The sequence below is a fragment of the Pleurodeles waltl genome, chromosome 6 (genome assembly GCF_031143425.1).
Source record: "Pleurodeles waltl isolate 20211129_DDA chromosome 6, aPleWal1.hap1.20221129, whole genome shotgun sequence".
NCBI lineage: Eukaryota > Metazoa > Chordata > Amphibia > Caudata > Salamandridae > Pleurodeles > Pleurodeles waltl.
The window spans coordinates 935,458,992-935,477,633 of NC_090445.1; the positions used below are offsets into that span (position 1 = coordinate 935,458,992).

Here is an 18,642-nt window from a genome sequence, read left to right on the forward strand (position 1 = left end):
GTTAAACTGTCCTTCTGGCACTTCTGTGGAAAGGAAGACAGTGCACTTAGGCTTCCCCTGCTAACTCTTGTGGAGAGAGGCTACATGACAGAATCTCTGTAATAGATCCTCCACTCTTGAGGACATTTTTGCGAAAAGGGCCTTTTTGCACCCGAGGGCATTTTGGTATGACAGAAGGGACTGCAGACATTTGTTAATTGGCCACATTTAATGTTTAATAGATATTGTGCATTTAGTTGTTATTACAATTTTAAGTCTGAATAATTTTTGTTAATATTTTAGGACATGAAATGGATTGAGGAAAAGCAAGCACTATATCGAAGAAACCAGGAGCTTGTGGACAAGGTGTTTGTTTCAACAATTGTTTGTGTCCAAATGTTTAATATTTTCAGCAATCTAATTGATGCAAATCCGTTTTGTGCATGACAAGTTAAATTTACTTTTTTGGTTACTTGCACAATGTAGGCAAAAGGTATAATACCTGCAAAACATTTCACTTGAAGTAGGTTTTTACCTGCCAATTTATTATGGAATTTCTGTTATCGGTTTTAAAATGCAGAGAGGGGCCCCGTAGATTTTTTCAAATTGCCCAATTTAAAATTGCTCAACTGTACCTTAAATATTGTTCAAATGGGTAAATAATGCAGCGCCAAATAATAGATGCTGTTTTCCAGTCTCTCATGAAAATAGCACATATTCAGTTTCTTGAGGACTGCATGATAAGCCATGGTTTACTGGGCTCCATACAATTGATCAAAATGTTGTGTTTTGGGAGATTTCCCTCCCTACATTTGGTTGTTTGGCCCACAATGGCCACCAGATGCTAAGGAGATCCCTGCAACTGCCTCATGTGGTACTGATGAGCATGATGGCTCAGAGAGATAGGGAAGACCTGTGTCATGTGTCAAAGCGTCGTATCTGAGGGTGATTATAGAAGACATTCAGTGTGGGAGCCAACTTACTTAATTTATTCTTGGTCCTCTCAAAGGGCATGATATGATGCTATACTGACTAGAAATATATGTCCCGTAATCAGTCTAATTTCTTTAAGGGAAATAACACATTAAAGTACTAATAAACTACAGTGGAGGGAAATAAATACTATGAAGTGAAGAGTGCTCCTAGTGAGAGAACTAGATTAAACGAGCAACATGATGATATGCAACAGTAGCAAACGATTCAAAGAAAACCTGTGAGTCAGATCTGCATTGTGGAGAAGCAACCAATGAACGTGTGCTCAGGTGTGAGGTAGACAGAGGGGCATCACCGGGGCTTTGATCTGGTTGAGTTTGGACATTTACTGAAAATACTTTCACATTATAGATATCGAAATGGATAAGAAAAATATTAAAATTCAAAGGTAGGATTGTTTATTTGGCCATGAGAATCAAAGGTAATTTACTCAAAACGTCCACTTAGCAATATTTTAAAGCACATGATTGGTATTGCAAAACATAAAAGCCATGAATCTCTTCTTTAAACTAATTTGAGGCAAGCATATGAAGACCAGATTGAAAGACCTTGAAATCGATGAAAAGGCAACAGAAAATATGGAATAATATCACACTTTACAAGTTGACTTGTTTAAAACTGATCATTGGAAAATCTTCAGCAATTATTAACTTTCCAGTTGTAATTTCATGAAATCCAGAGTTCATGAGGTTGTAATTGCTAGAGACTACAACTTGTGGTATAGTTTGGAGAGTTCTTGAAGCTACAACTTGCATGGTGGAAAAGAGCCTTTAAGGCCTCTAATTGATTGCATACCTTAGGCTATAGTTTATGAATAAAATGGCCCAAACTCCAAGACCTTGAGGACAAATATTATCTCTTGAAGACAGGTATTATCAGACTCTTGCACAAGACCAATTTAATGATCACTTAAGATTTTGAGGAAAATAAAAAATATTTTTATACACGAGGGAACTTAAAAAAGTTCATGTAAGAAATCTGCCTGTGATGCTGAGGAGGAAGCTTGCCAAAAAAATTGGATATGTACTGTGGCAAGTATGCCATAACAATTGTAGCAGATGGGCTTCAGAGAGGCATTTACAGAGCATTTTCTTCATAAACATGGTAGTCTTACCTACAGAAAAAGAGTGAACAGGGCTTATTGGTTATAGTTGTGTAGCCCAGCGAGGACAATGTTGTGTGCAAAGGGAAAACATCCTGTATGTTGACGTATGGGCACAGGCCAAAGAGAAATCCTATCCTCTAGTTCATTGCAGAGATTTCACTCTAGTTTTTTTAATGGGTCTTAGAACTTTCTAGATTTTTCAGACATATTTAATAAATTTGTCAGATACTCTACAGTCATGGTTTTGGAGTCATTGGGTCAAACAAGTTATGAAAACTAATTTTTTACAAACATTTTACATTGCCTCTTTCATATAACAGAGAATGAGAAAACGAACATGACTACATTTTTTCATATGGATATTTATGAATTAAGCAATCATTAACCCAGTGCAAAACCATCACACCCAAAAAATTAGCTAAGGGCTCAACAGGACATAGAAATATGAAAGTGATCCCATCATGGTAGCCACATTTTGCCATGCTTCTGAAAGCATCCTCTTGCATGATATTGGTACTTAAATTCAAGATCATCAATCATTAACCTTTAAATATTTCCCCACGCTTAAGCCCTGTTAGACCACCATTATCTAGTCGCATCCACATTTGTCCCAAGCCCCATTGTGACCGCAGACCATGGAAATCTATAAGGTCTTCCATAATTGCAGGAAGCTATACCTTAAGAGTATGATAAACTGGCATCAAAACACCCTGGAAAGAGTATACAAAATGTTTTGCCAAAATTGATGGATTACCAAAAAACCCTATACTATATTATCAAAATTGTCAATTGTCAAGTGGCCTCAAAGACACCCTGGTTTTAGACTTCTTCCCATCTTTCAGAGCATGAAGGTGTACAATAAAATTATTCAGACAAAGCTGCACTGAAATAGCTACTTATTAGGGAGCCAACCGTGCTCCCCCAACCTCTTAGATGTCCCAAGTCACGTCACAAAGGGACCTCAAATTGATAAAGAGGTTGAAAAAACTTGTTCCACTAAAGGGAGGTATATCTGAATCCCTCTTCTCAATCTTTCATAATCTTTGGCACAGTGAGCACAGAGCCCTCTTCAGGGCATACCCATCATACCTAGGTTGTCCACTGAGGAAATCTGCCCATTACTTTTTTGATTTTGTAGTGCAACCAGTATGTTCAGACACGCACCCCATGCTCACTGTGCTTTCTGATGATGCCCAAGTAGGTCAAAAAAACATTCTGGGGTTATTTGTGTACTGGTTCATATAGTACCTTGCCTGGCTGTTTGGGCTGCATTGCTCGTTTTGTGACAGGAATATGGCCCGAGTAACTACCAGTAGTTGAGATTAATTCTAGTAATCTACCCATTAATTTTTACTTTACTTCACCCTCAGTATGCCTAGATGTTGGTTTCCTGCTCACCGTGCTACAGGACTCAAATTGCACCTGACTGATGAGGCCCATATGGACCAAAATCAGTCTTTTGGGTTTGCTTGTGATCCAGTTCAGACTAGATCTTGCCTAGTAGTTAGAGCTGGACTGTTCTTTTTGGAGCATGGTCAAGGCTGATTTGCAAATGGCTGGTTTGTGTCTGACGTGGCATGATGGGCAAAGAACAAAGACATCAGTTGGTGCTCAGAGTAATTACTGGTGGCTGAATTCATTCTAAACAATCTACCCATCACTTTTTTATTTCTTTTAATATCTCAATAGTAAGCATATAAAGAAGTGTGATGAATGCAGCTCACATTTTCCCCCAATGTCCTAAAAGTATTTTTCATGTGATCCCAATGCCAGAAATCTCACACATCTGAGAACCCTGTGATGCCCCATCACATAAAGCTAGCCCATTCAGTTGACTTAGACTACCACATTCCTTTCCACAGAGATTTCTCCTGAGTTAGCTTGCCATTTCATCCTGTTCTGTGAAACCCCATTCAGCCGCATCTAAAGCTACATCAGTGATGGAGGGAATGAAGGTGGGCCTTAAAAAGCCATAAAGAAATTCCAACAGGTCCGCACACTCAAATAAATATTATTCACGCCGGAATGCAGGGTCTTCCCTAAATCCAAAAAGACCGTCACTAATGACAGCTATTTGGGTGGCACAGTAAAAAAGGTGCACGACAGCCATACCTGGGTCTCCATCATAGAATAAACGGGCACCTTTAACAAAAGAGCTCATAGCAGTTTGTTAGCCCACAGGGACCTACAAGAGCAGTCATGTCTTGTCAAATAACTATGAGGGAATTTCCTTGAGTAATATGTAGAGAATGTTTGAGATTGCCACCATTTTAAACAAAGAGAATCTTCTGAAATTAGTGATAGGAAGCACATTCTATTTCTGCAAGTCTTTTTGCAGATCTTATAACAGGATTGATGTTCAATATGTATGCCCATGTATTTAAAGTGGTCTAATTGAGCAATTCACATTCCAAGCCAGTAGACAATCCTCCCCTATGGATAGGGGCAGTAATGTATTTCTCTGTAGTTTACCACTATGCCAAAAGGTTCTCCAAAAATATTTAAAATACCCATCAATCTCTGACCAGTCCGCTTGGAGGAAAGAAGAAAAATTAGCATGATGTGAGCATAGAGGGACTTTGCGGTTTTCAATACTGTTATTCTACTGTAAGACGTAATGCAAGGCATCCTTTCTAATCCACACCATCAATTACCCTATAGTAACAGCAAAATTCAGACACAAAAGGAGACAGCCCGGACTGATACTCCTCTCTTTGCAGAATAGTGCGGGTGAGGTATCATTGACCTGAACATGGGCCATGAGTTGATATAGAAAACTTTGATGTAAGTCATTAATCAAGGCTTGAAATAAATGCTATGGAGAAACTGGTATACGAAGCTCAAATTCTGAGAATTAAAGTCCACTGAAACAAGCACACAAGGACCAGAAAATTCCAGTGCGTAAGCCAGATCCATCCATACCCATGTAACCCAGTGCACCATCCCTCCAGCCCAGCAGTACACAATTCTATTCCAGGTGTATTAAGTAATTGAGACTCAGAGCGCTCTGTACCTGAGAGGCTTTGCAAGGATTCTGACATCTACATTAATAAAGGAGATCTTCTGATTGGAAGTACTTTGCTTATGAGTGATATATTTTTTTTACAAGACTGAGATGGTGGTAGCCCAAATGTTCTCAATAGGGAGCCCTTTTCCAAGGCACCATTAAACATATTCAGAAGGAGGACCAGGACAAGGGACAACCCTTAAGAACTTGGAGAGGGTATTCATTGGAGATTGGTGCTTTCAAAGTTTGTGTTCTGCATAGCATGGACATCCAAAGTCTCATGGCCAGCACTGCACGGGCCTTCATTGGCAATTCTTGGCTCTGAGTGGTGGAGATCTCATGGTTCTAAAGGGCACACCTGCTGTAAATGCCACGAACATTTGATGAACTGGGCCATATATGAAGCAGTACACATTAAATCCCTGGAAGGTCCCCAAATTACAACAGCGACTCTGGTAGTCACATATGAGTTGGAAAGCCGGTAGAACCTCTTAGAAGCTTTATCTCCCCTTTCATATTCACACTCCAGAGACAACATCAGGGTCAAACAGGCCTTCTTGAGGGTTAGTAACTTTAGTGTAACCCTAGCTGACTTGAGTTAAGGTTTTCCTGCAGAAAGGGTAAATTATCATTCTAGATCAAGAACCCTGTCTTCCAAATTGATTATCTTGATTTCTCTGCCTCTCTCCTTTGCTAATTTTTGACAGTATTGTTCCCAGAATTACAGTTTTAAATCCTTCCAAATCAACTGTTTCCTTTCATAAATAAGTGGTGAAGTCCCCTTCAACCATCCACCAGGCATGGTGAGTTACCTCCTAACCTGGGGAGAAGAATGAGTTATCCAATAAGACTGGGCAAGGCTCTAGCCAGAAATACAAATTGCTGATGGGATTCTGAAAAAATAGGTGTACTTCTTCTTCCCTATGTGCCAAGCATGCAACATATCAAAAAGCCCCAAAGAAGTTGCCCAGAACAAAAGGAGGAGAGTTCTCCCATGTAGCCCCCACAGCAGTGAGCTCCAGCTGCTCTATGGATGTATTCAATTCCCCCTGTTAAATGTCACCCCCATGGGTATTTTGACCACTGGGAGCAAAATTATCTTCTCTGATTAATCCACTGTCTTTAAAATATCTATTGGCTTGATAGCGGGTTAACTTGTTTATGTACTTGAACAACATTCCCAAGGTTTACTAGGAGGTAGTCTCAGTTGGTACTGAATATAGCAACATGATCCAGGTAGGTGAAATTCTGTGCCAGACCATGCACACAATTGTTGAAATGTGACAAAGTCAACCCAAGTGGAATTACTCGTAATAGAGCTAGCACTAACCATCCCTTGTAAGCAATGCTGACAGTCCCTTTGAACATCTGAATGTAACTATCAGTCACTACCCCAAAGTAAGATCAGACCTGGTGACATAATTGGCAGTGTTTGAATTATACAAGCACTCATTGGTTTTATGCATGGGGTGTGCATCTTGTTTGTTAAGGGCATCGAACCACCAGGCTGAATCAGGAAAGTTTGTCTGACATCTTGGCTACTAAGCCATTGATAATGTTCTCACTTTGACTATAATCCAAATAATATAAATCATAAAAGGATTACTATCTCCCAATGTCAGTGGCAGTCACACATCAAACTGTTGGTCCTGTGATCTGTAAGATCTGTAAGAAAGAGACTCTGGAAAGAGTCTGTAAACTGTGCCCTGAAGCCAACTGGGAAGAGATGTTTCCTCCTTCAACTGAGATAGTCTTCTCACCTCAATGTAGCTGACTGTTCATGTCACATGTGCTTCCATTTACTCATCTGCCACTAGTAGAAACATCATTCCAGCATTACCATATTAGTCTTTTGCCACTTTTCCAAACTTTTTTGAGACCAAGTGACTTGTCTTAAAAGGTAAAGAGCTTCAAAGGGTCAAATGCTCAAAGCTCTTGTTGACAAATCCATCAGTATGACTTTCTGATCATCTCATTGTTTAACTAGTCAAAGAATATCTTCCAGAATAATGGGATTTTTCTGTATATAACCATCTTGCACTTGAGACCTATCACATAGCCTACAATACTGTGTGAAGTCTTTCTGGAATTGCCTCCCCCACCTTTAATACAGAATATTAAAATTATCTTTTTCAGGGTGCTAAACAAAAAGCAAAAGGAACACCAGTGAAAATTCCTTTATCTTGAGTGGTAACTCACTGTAGGGAGAAGAAGTTTTCACATCTTCCATCAGTCCACAGATCATGCGTTTGGTAGGGAAATTGATCTACTACGTAAGCATTGTGCATCGGCCTCCGGTCCTCCACAGAACAACTGTCCTCGCTACCAACTACGACTTCCAACCACTGCATTTCTTTAATCTGTTCCAATGCACCATACATCATCACAAATCTATATTCTACAACATGCAAAGCTTCATCTGAACAGGTCCGTCCATATCAAAGCTACCAATGTTGTAAGTGCCTTTAAGGTTTCTTAAGCACTACTGTTAAAAAAAAACAAAAAAAAACTTCTTATTGGGCTTCATGGCACAGCAAGTGGGCAAAACTAGTGTGAAAATAGAAAATAAACAACAAAATAGATAAGACTGGTAAGGGAGTTCCACACTGCCTTGAGTACTGGATAAGTATGGTGGCTCTTGAAGGTCCTGGGGGACTGGGGAGCCCAGGAAAAAGTGTCAACTTTACTCTCCTTTCACTGAGAAATCCTAGAGTTGGTTGGCCCGGCAGTGAACCTGACTCCTCCTAGGTCAGACGTCACCCTACCTTGGCAGGGAAGGTGGTACTAACCAGTGAATGGAGCCCGACCTTGAGTAAAAGACTACCTAGGTAAGGGCATTGCCTTCACCTGCCTGTCACTGGGGAGTCTTTAGGTAGGTTGGCCCGGAGGAGACCCATACTCCTTCCCAGGCTGAGGCCACCATGCTCCTAGGTAGGAAATGTGGATTAATTTGTTTCTTGGATTAGTTGGGGTGAGGAAAGCATGCTGCATGTTCCATTCACATAATTTCTGTTCATACTCATAAGCCTCAGCATCCACTAGTTGCCTGTAAGTGGGATTTATCTTTTCCCTCGTTAACTGTATGTCTTAGTACTCTTTCTGCTTAGTGCACAAGAATAGGAGGTTGGACTCAAGAACGCCTTCCACATTTCTCTTTTAAGTCACCGGTACAACCACATAATTTGTAAATTGTTCCTACAGGGATACATTTGTAAGTCACTAGACTTGTACTCCTGTTGCTTCTCAACCATTTAAAGGTCCCTCAAGACTGTGTGTGCTCAGCTGTCATTTTTTCCAGCTATAAAACCCTCCTATCTTCTTCTGCCACCCTTTTCCACAGCTAATATTTATAAATAATACATGTTCTCCTTAGCCTGTTTGTTTCATTGAAGATTAGATGTTTCATGTCCATGTTTGTAGGCATCAGTACCTCCAGCCAACACTTCAGCCATCATCAAACTGCTGGTCTGTTCTGCACTTTTAAACCTGCTTTCAATGTTGTTCTGTTGCTTTGTCTGTTTGCCACCCTTAAAAACCAAGAAGTTGTTCCAGTATCTATGCAAGTAAGCTTGATTCATCTTTATTTGATGCCCGACATATAGTCCAGAAATTCCAAGTACCTCAAGCAGGATTCCCCTTCACTAAGTCCTGACCCTGGAGTGGTGCCTTAAATAACAATAAAAATAAATTCAGCGTTACTGCTGTTTCAACACTTATATTATCATCCCAAACCATTATGTTTTAGAACAGGTTCTCAGCAAAATGTGACATGATGCAAAGGTGAAGTGGTATTATCTTGTCAGTCTCCTAGTTGTGTCAGAACTTAATAATCATTACAGCAGGAGGATGAGCACAGATAAGAATAAACAGTGTGGTTTCCACAGCTGATTAATGTTATAGTTGCAAAAAATACAATTAAGAAAACTCAATTTAATCACTTCCACAAGTTGCTAGCAAAATGGTCGCTAGGAGTTCCAATCTGAATGTTACAGAGATGAATCATTCAGATTCATCTAGTGTGCAGCTAAAGCATCTACAACACTATCCCACCAATCAACTACTGGTGCTGTACAACTGACTCATCCATCAGTGCCTTCAATCCATTGCTAAACTAGGTGCCTGTGTCAAGAGATACAGCTTAGGCCTCCAAAGAGACCAAAAACAATAATAAAAGAGCCCAAGCTGAGGTGCACTCCTGAACACCCCATGTGAGTAAAGCTATCAGTGTCCTCTCCATTGATTCATTGGCCTATAGTGGGTAGTTCCCTTACAACTTAGCTAATACGTATAAATTCTTATATTTACAAATATAGTTAAGAAAGTGAAATTTGTGATTTCACTGGACCCTGAACATGTGTTATTAATAATGGGTATAATTATTTGATCTTTTAAAGGAAAGAGTTAATTGCTTTCCAGTGGTTTCTACTCATACCTCTGTGGTATTTTCTTGCCAATTAACTCTGATTCTTCTGCCTGATTTCTGTAACTAAAACTGTGCAACATTAATGTAAATCAGGTAAATCTTTCAAAACGTTGTCTCTTACTAAAATCCAATAACTTATAGAAGTTGTTAATATGTTAATAAATAATATTGTTTCTTAATTTGCAGGTAAAACAAATGGAAACTGAAGAAGCAAAGCTCAAACATGATGTGCAAGATGTCAAAGACCAAAATGAACTACTGGAGTTCAGAATTCTAGAGCTTGAAGTAAGAACCTACTGAGAGTGAATGTTTTGCTCTCATTCATGTGAAACACTTGCTAAAACCATATTTATTAAATACTCAAAAGCATTCACATTCCCGAAATATTATTCAACTGTTCTTCATTATATGCCTGTAGCAATTGATACATTATTGTTTGTGTTTAAAGGGTATATATACTAATACCCTAATCTTGTTGAGCTTCTTTTGCTGCGTACTAACAGCAAATCTGCCTTTTTGCATTTTTTATCTTTTCCTGAACCCTATTTTTGATGGACTTAGAACTATGTGCACTTTCCACTGCTAAATAGGAGCAAAATGCCTGTGCCCCCCTTTAAACATGCTTGAATTGACCTATACCTGGTTGACAAATTTAACCTGCCTAAATGTCCTTAGTATATGGTATAGAAAATGCATCCTTGGTCTGGAACGCAAATGCCACCTGTAGACTGCAGCATCTATTGTACCATCTAAAGAGTTGATCTGTAAAACATGGCTTAAGGTCTTCCATGTGTAGTCTGACTGTAGGAGTCCTGTTAAACCTGTCAAAATAAAAAAAATTGCAAGGTGGAAAATGCTGCATTTAAATATTAATACCACCTTTAAGTTCACCTTGTTCCCTACAAGATAGAGTGTCTGATATTAAATAGTGGGAAGTGTATAAAATTAAAGTCAGCATGCTCCTCCAGGGACTAGCCACAATAGGTATGTCTACTGACAATGTTGTAGCTGTATCTAAGAAAACATCAAAGTACAGATTATTAGGAGTGGACGGAATGTTTCCTTTCACCATTGGAATTGGTGAGTTTGGTGATTATGTGTCACTCTTGTGACACGGAGTTCCGGACAAATTCATCCAATTCAGCCAATCACCATCTGTCAGATTATTTTCATAAGAGGCTCCAGAAATGCGAGCAACATTTGGCATCCCCTAGCTCTATTTTCTCACGCAGGTGGTCAAGAGGGTTCACGGTCAGAGGGCTGCTTCTCGAGTAGATTTGCTGCTGCCCAACTAAATTTTCTATGCGAGCTGCTGCAAAATCAATTCGAATGGCCACGCGCTCTTGGGCATCAGCCTGGTGCCATTCGTGTTGATAATTTCCACACTGCTAGTACTACTGGTACACAATTGCAGCATGAGCAGAGTGACGCGCATATTTCTGCCCATTAGTGGAACTCCATGGAATTTCGCAAAGTTTTAAGGAAACTCTACAGATTCCACACAGTGAAACTCTGCAGGTTTCACCCACCCCTACAGATTACAAACTATTTGATAGATGGCTAGAAAACTCATTCAAAATCTAGTTTTCATATGTATTAAAATCTATTTCATTGGTGAAGTTGGATTTTTATAAAGATTTTAGGAAAGGGATGTGAATTTGCATTAGCCTGGCAGCAGTTGCCCAGCCACTGCTTTACATCAATGAGGTGTGAAAACTGCTCCGAGAAAATAACAGTGGCCTAGGCCTGTTGATAGGATGTGCAAGGTGTGGGACATGTGATCTCTATCAGATCAGGAAGGACAGGTGAGGTGGGCCCAGGAACTTCATTTTCTTTAAAAGGTTAGAGATGAAGCCTGCTCATTCATAGTTTAATTTAAAGGGAGATTTTAGGTAGGGAGAACCTTTTTGTTCCTAGTCCACATTAGCCAGGCTGGCTACAAATACTGTGGGAGAGAAGCTACCCCCAAACCCAGTTTAGAATGGACACAGGGGAGGAGGCTACACATTTCCCTGGTCACATCTCTGGGTGAAAACAAAGGTTCTGTGCAGGGGAAAGAGTTATCCCATTGTGGATTTTAGGAGGGTGAACTGTGGAATTTGTTGTCGAAGGGAAAACAGAAACCGCTGAAAAAGTGAGGAGGTTTACTATAGCGCAAACCATTAATGATGCTTACCAACAAACCTTCCTAAGATCACTTATTGGAGCTGAAAAAATCAGAGGAGGAACAAATCGTCCTTGAAGTAAGCTGAGAGGATCATTGGAGGACTGAACCTGCTCCCTGTTGTACCCAGGCCAAAACTGTGGACTCCACATATCAGTTGGGTGACTTCATGAGTAACTACAGTGACACAACAAGCTGCAAGAGGCTTTTTTCCTAAAGTGAGCAGCTGACCAGTGCCAACTGGATCTGACTGGACCATTCTGGTGACTTCTACTGGAGTGAGTCCTTGACCCTAAGTACTATCCCTAAGGGTCTGGGAGCCTTAAAACCAATAAAGTGGAGCTTCTATAAAAACCCTGAAAAGTTAGACTTAGACAATATTTGGAATTCCAAGATCTATAGAGCATGAAAGGAACCTCACACTAAAAGATGTCCAATTTCAAATCAACTTAATCAGATACAGCTTAAGACTTGCCCTGCAGGAGGATTTTGAACGCCATAACACAGATTGTCAGAAGGTATAATTTTTGACTTGGTTGAAATCACCTGGCATATCCAACTTGTGTTACACTGCATGGCTCCTAGTGCTTCTTGGCACTATTTTTACTTAAAACTTTAAAAATTCATATCTTCAAATTCCCTATTTGTATTTTTGTAATTTTTGTCAATTATTTTGTTATCTTGTTATTGTTCTTTTGATTACAATGTACTCTATTTCTCTAATTGGATTTCCCAATTTTATTGTTTGGTCTTTTGATTTTATTGCTGTTTGGGTACTGCATAAATATTTTGCACACTGCCCTAAATTAAGCTTGTCTGCTCTGTGGCATAGCTACCAGGGGGTTCAGCTCAGGTTGATTCAGTGATTTATGTTATTATTCCTTTATGCTGGCTACTGCTCACCACAAATAATAATACACTTTCCAATACTGTTGAAATAAAATGCCCAAGGGGACCTATGTATTTAGTAAGAGTTTTGTTAAATTTCCATTTCAACCTCACAGAGTTTTATAAGTGATAGATGTCATAAGGTGGTTTAATTGAGATGGGAGTTTTGTCTCCAATTAGGTTGTTTCTAGGAATGAAGAGCAGATTCTGACCATCTGATCCATATGAACGGACGCAATAATGAGATAATAGTTTGACAGAGAGGTATATAGGACCTATCTCACTTACAGCGTTTTCATTAATGTTAAAGCCTCTGGGGATAATCACATACTTAAATTCTAGATCTACCTCCCACCCAAAGAACACTACCATGTTATCTACCCTGGAAGGATGTAAGATTGACTTTGTCTGAACAAAAGTTCAGTAAATAACCCTGTACTCATCCACTAGTATATATGGTAAAGAGCAGACAAGCTTAACTTTTGGATAGTATGCAAAGTATTTTGAATATGAAAATACAAAACAATTAAATCCCACAGCCAATTTGTAAAAAATAGAGAAAAAAATGATTAAGAAAAATGACATCAATGCGACTAAAATTCAATAACAGGAATGGGAAATATGAATATCAAATTGTTTGGGGCAAAAAGAATGAAGAAAAAGTAAAGCATGAATTAGAAGTCATGGTTCATGGTTGACCTGGGCCTAGATGCAATTTGAGAATGGCTGTAATGGAGTATAGGTCCTCCAAGTGGGGTGTCCTGATCATAGATTTTACCTTCTAACATTCAGAAACATAAGATGAAACCCTTCAGTGGGGCAAGGTTGAAGGCTATATCCGATGAAATCCTCGCAAAATTAGATGGCTCTAAGACAAGGTCCCACTGAAGAAGTTAGCTTTGGTTGGAGAAGCTTTTAGAAGGAGGATTCATATTTCATTGCTGCCTAAGTTGGCTTGTTGAGTTGAAGCTTTTTTCACCTTCAGCTGATCAAGATTTTTACCTTTGGACTTAGTGCCTGATTTACATATCGGCAGACAAGTTACTCCATCACAATGCTGCGGATGTCTCATCCATGAAACCTAAATCCTATAAGATATAATGGGATTTAGATTTTGGCGGACAGGATATCCATCACAGTTGGCACAGAGTAAATTGTCCGTTAGTATTTAAATCAGACCCTTAGTCTAGGAAAATGAGCAGTCCTCCTCTTGCTCGTCTGATGCCAAGCTGGCTGCTGTTGGCCTTTGAAATAAAATCTTTTTTTTCACTAACATATGAATGGGCAGGCATCACTTAGGGCCAGATGTACAAAAGTATTTACCCATTCTGTGTCTATGAGAAAAAGCTTTCGTACATATGGCCCTTGGTTCCTTTCAAAATAACAATGTTTGTGAAAATTAATCAGCTGCCGTCCCTGACCTGAGATGAATCCCATACCTCAGAACCAAAGTATTCTAGTCTGAAGGCTTAAGCCATTGTTTATGTACTGGGAACAATTTTCTCACCTTATCAAAGAGAAAGCACTGAAAGGGGGCAGTTGCTGGCAAGTTAATGTAACTAAGCATACTGATTTTGGAGAGAAAAAAATATAGCTTTTTAAAAGTTGCTTTTCCTTATCAAAAATCCAACTTCACCATTGAACTGGATTTTGGTAAATATTAAAAACAGTGATTGAATCACTTATGAAGCTTGTCCCTACCCAATTTAGCAAACATTTTATTTTATTTGCACTTTAGTTTCATTATAGGACAAGCTACAGTCATAAACCATGAAGACAGCATTTGGGGGCTAATCACTGTAGGAACATGCCAACGTGAAATTCTCACATGGCCCACCTTTAAATAAGAGGCAACCTACCTTGTGGGCTACAAGCTCGCAGCCATTTCAGCTTCTTTATGAAACTTGTGTAGTTACACTCGTTGACCTCTCTGAGGGTCATTTTACCCACCTTGGAGAGCGCTCACTCAGAAGCAGCATTGAGAGCAGCCGCCGAGCCACCGAGCATCGAACGCAGAGCACTGCCCGCTGACCCGCCCGCACCCACGACTGTGCCCTGCTGAGGTGCAGTGGACAGGGCAAGCACCGCCTGAGCACCACTGGCTAACCTTCCCACACCCGCTAACCCGCCCGCACCTGGGTCTGTGCTCTGCTGGGGTGTTGTGGACGGGGCAGACAGGTTGCGGAGAGGAGAGGAGGTAAGGCAAGGACGCTGAGGGGTGAGAGGGGCTGCGAGGGGGTGCGTATATGAGGCAGCGCAAGGTGCTTGGAAGAGAGGAGGTGGTGAGGGGGAGGATGATGCTGTGAAGTGCGGTGTGGTGTGTGGGGGCAGAGGCAGGAGAAGTGCCTGGGTTGGGATTGGGGCCAGAGTCAGGGTCAGGCTGGTTGGTTGGGCCGGGCTAGACACTGTGGACACAGTGGATTATGGGAGGTGTTTGAGGCCTGTGGTTGCAGGGTGAACGGGACCAGTAGGTGGTGGTCCCACTCTCCTGCATCCACCACCTGGCTTGCCATCCTGTCGCTGTCGGCATCTGCACCTCTCTCTGCCCCTTTGCCCCCCAGTTCCTCCAAACCGGCTTGCCTCTCTCTTGATTTGCGCCCCTTCCCCCCCTCGCCTGCTCCCCTGCCCCATCGTCACCACCACTGCGGTTGGGGCCCTCCCCTCGCCCCAGCTCTGGGATCCTGCCTCGCCCGCGACGGTGCCCCCCAGACCCCAGAGCCCTCGGCTCCTGAGCACCTGACCTCCCCGATCCTCCCAGATCCCCCCACCCCGGCCAGGCCCCTGGTGGCACCGACAAGCAGGCAGGGCCAGGCAGAGGGAGGAGGGCTGGTCAGACCCCTCTGTGTGCAGGTGACAGGCAAGTGTGGTGACTGTACCCAGTCACGCAAAGGGTTTGCCCCAGCATCCGTGAAAGCGGCCCTCCTAGGGTGGCTGTGGCTTGCGACTGGCCGGTGAGCCCTACTTGCCAGTCAGCAACTTCAGCAGCACCAGCATTGAGATCTCCATATTCTTCAACCTACATCTGACTGTACCTCAGCGGAGCCCAGTGCCCTCACGAGTGAAAGCTTAACAGCTGACCGTCAACTCCCCATACCACCACTTCCACTTCCACTACCACAGTCACCCCATCAGTGGAATACTACCGGCTCCATAGGAGGCAAAAAAGGGAAGGAAGTGTTGGAAAGAAACCACGTGACCATGCGGTCAGGAAAAACAAGAAAGACACCCCCCCCAACAAGGTTGCTATAGGAAAAAGGAAGAGGAGACCTCAAGCACTGGACTGCCAACATGAGGCACAGAATGCCTCACTCCTTATTGAGATTGAGTCAGAGCCACTCCAGGGAGGACCAGAAGAGCAACCCATCTCCAGACCTCATGCTGGGCACAGTCTGGAACCAAAAACAGTCTGGAACAACCCAAAAAACGCTGTACCACCAACTTCCAATCGAAAATCTACACCAAGTTCTCTTTTTTTAAAAACAGTAGACCTGTCCTTGTCTCCAATAGCTACGACACACAGGGGTTACAGACACTACTAATCCTGTTGATCTTCACATATACAGCAGAAAGCCTCTCATCAAGAAATGACTATGTCACAATGGGGGCTTCCTCAAACCCAATCCCTGCTCAACCTCCCACAGCTAGCACAATCTTGACACCTTTGGGGCAATCTGCCACATTTTCCAGGGCAGAGGTGCACGAGGAGCCCGGACGGACTCCAACGAAGTCGTGGTGGACTTCCCCCTAACAAAGTGCGGTCCACCAAATTCACTTAGCGCTCCGTGGACTGAAAGCGGCGCAGCCTGACTTTCTCAATGAGCTGGGATTGCTGCCCACAGACACTATGGCCTCACACTTAATGGCCTCCGATAATGCCCACCTGAAAAGCGCATAAAAGGATGGACCTCCGGCCCCCTTCCCTTCATCTCCTTTAGCAAATATGAAAACAGAGGGCCTCTATACAGGAGCAGACGTAGAAACTCTATCCTACCTTAAAACACAAGAGTGGGAAGATATGCTTGTTGCATACTCTCAAGACTCCCCTTCTGCCACTAGACTCACCTCAGAACCTAGCCAGCAATCTCCAGATGATGAAGCAAGGAACAACGTGGCCATTCCACTTCCTAGCCAAACGTCTCCCAATGACAGTGCAAGGAACAGAGCAAGCAAGGACACTAGCGCCACATCAACAACTGGACAGGACCCTGCCTCAAACTGTCTCAATCCGCACACGGATGGCGCCTGGGCTTCCCTGCTCAACACCATGCAGCTCCTAGTTGAAGCACTCCACTATCAATCGGACAAAATGGACGTACAGGTAACCCTATTCAACACCTTGGCAGTATTTGTGGCAGGCATTGATAAGAAATTAGGTGACTTCAAATCCCTCTTCATGCACCCACACGAAACTCCATGAGCCTTCCTATAAGCTGCTCATGTGGCCCCATAGTAGACAAACTAGCCACATTACCTTTGATGCTAACCATCCTCTGTGCATCTCTAAAGATGGGAGCCTCCAGCCAGCACCCACACTTGCATCCCTCTCCTGGCCTTTCCACACAAGTCCTGGGAAAGACTCACTTGGATCCACTCAAGACCACAATCATCGGCCCGGGAACAAAACGCGATGACAGAATAAACGGCCCCATCCAGGAGACTCCAGCAATCACAAACTCTTGCAATATGACCCGAAAAGTAACCGTACCGGCACCTTCAAGGGACATACTCTCCACTGGCAGTCCTGGGGACGGCAACGCCATGGTGAAACTTAATGCCACGCAGAGATGTACACAGGGAAGGAAAGGCCGCAAGAAGTGAATTGCAGGGAATGGAGCGTTCCCAGATGTATCCCCCAAACTAACACTACCTGACATCTGGGCCTCCAACGAAGCTATGTCTCCTGGGTCACCTGGCCCAACAACAATCTCTGTGGTCCCATCCTTATTTCTACCACCAAGCAGAAGAACGCTGCCAAAAGCGACCACCCCTGGTCTGTTGAAGGGGTGGGCATCACCGGGGAACTCCAAACAGCACCTTCCGGAAGCCACGGACAATCGCCAAAGGAACTTCCCCCAACCCCTCCCTGGCCCAGCTAACGGCCCCTCCTCCTCAGGACCTGGGAGCAACTATTACATCTCCTAGCCCCACATATCACGCACAAGCAGGAAACTCTACAACCAGCAGGTCTAACAATTGCTGGAATCAGGGAGGAGACTGCCCGCCAGGGAACCTTCTGCCTCTACCGCAGGAATTCAAGACTCGACTAGATTCCGCAACCACCAACTCACAAATTTTTCATCCTCATTATAAATCCAAGGGATCTGGTGACATTCTGAACAGGGGGAATATTCTTCGGCTTCTTTCACATATTCCCTCTACAAGCGTCCTCAACTCAACTGATATTCTAGCAGTTGAATTTCTCCACCCAACCAACACCACTGCTCCTGAATCCACTAAAGTCAAATGGAAGACAAGTCTGATTGTCCAAACAATCCTAGGAGAAAGCACAACCTTCGAACACTGGGGTATCAGTATTACCACGTACTGTGAGGTTGGTTACCCAACTCCTCTGCTATCTCCGGATCCCGCCTTAGAATCAGGCCCCCCGTGCTGGGAAACACGCCCCATACTCAGGAGTGCTCGGGGCTGCTCTCCGATGATCTCAAGCTCCGCCATGACTGCTAGGGGGAATCTCAGCCCCAAAAATCTATCACCTCAGCCAACCTCTTCTCAAACAATAATGATTTAAGGTTGTTTTCAAAAACAATCAACAACTGCAATAGGCAAGGGTGACAAACCTCTGACAACATGATGGGCTCTACATTGTCAAAGGAGACCCTCCATATGTGCTAAAGGAACATTAACGGCCTCCTCTCCAGAGCTCAGGACCCCAACTTCATCCAATACATCTGAACCTTTGACATTATATTAATGCAGGAAACCTGGCTGGATGAACCATTCCACTTGCAGGGCTATTTGTGTTTCATTATCCCAGCAACCAGGAAGGCGAAGTATGGGCATCCGCAAGGTGGCCTGGCCACTTACGTCTCCTTAGCACTATCGGCTAGAGTCACCCCTTTGCA

General features: G+C 42.6%; 1 protein-coding gene across 6 annotated transcripts in view; it reads left to right on the plus strand.

The window, feature by feature from the left end:
* JAKMIP3 (Janus kinase and microtubule interacting protein 3) overlaps window positions 1-18,642 on the plus strand; it is a 698,412-nt gene that overhangs the window by 501,642 nt on the left and 178,128 nt on the right. For all 6 annotated transcript variants that reach the window (XR_011204932.1, XM_069239747.1, XM_069239745.1 and 3 more), the window contains 2 exons: window positions 283-345; window positions 9,694-9,792. Coding sequence is in view for 5 of the 6 variants with exons in the window: in XM_069239747.1 (XP_069095848.1) it covers window positions 283-345; window positions 9,694-9,792 (162 nt within the window). In the remaining variant the exon portion in view is untranslated. The remainder of the gene's footprint in view (window positions 1-282; window positions 346-9,693; window positions 9,793-18,642) is intronic.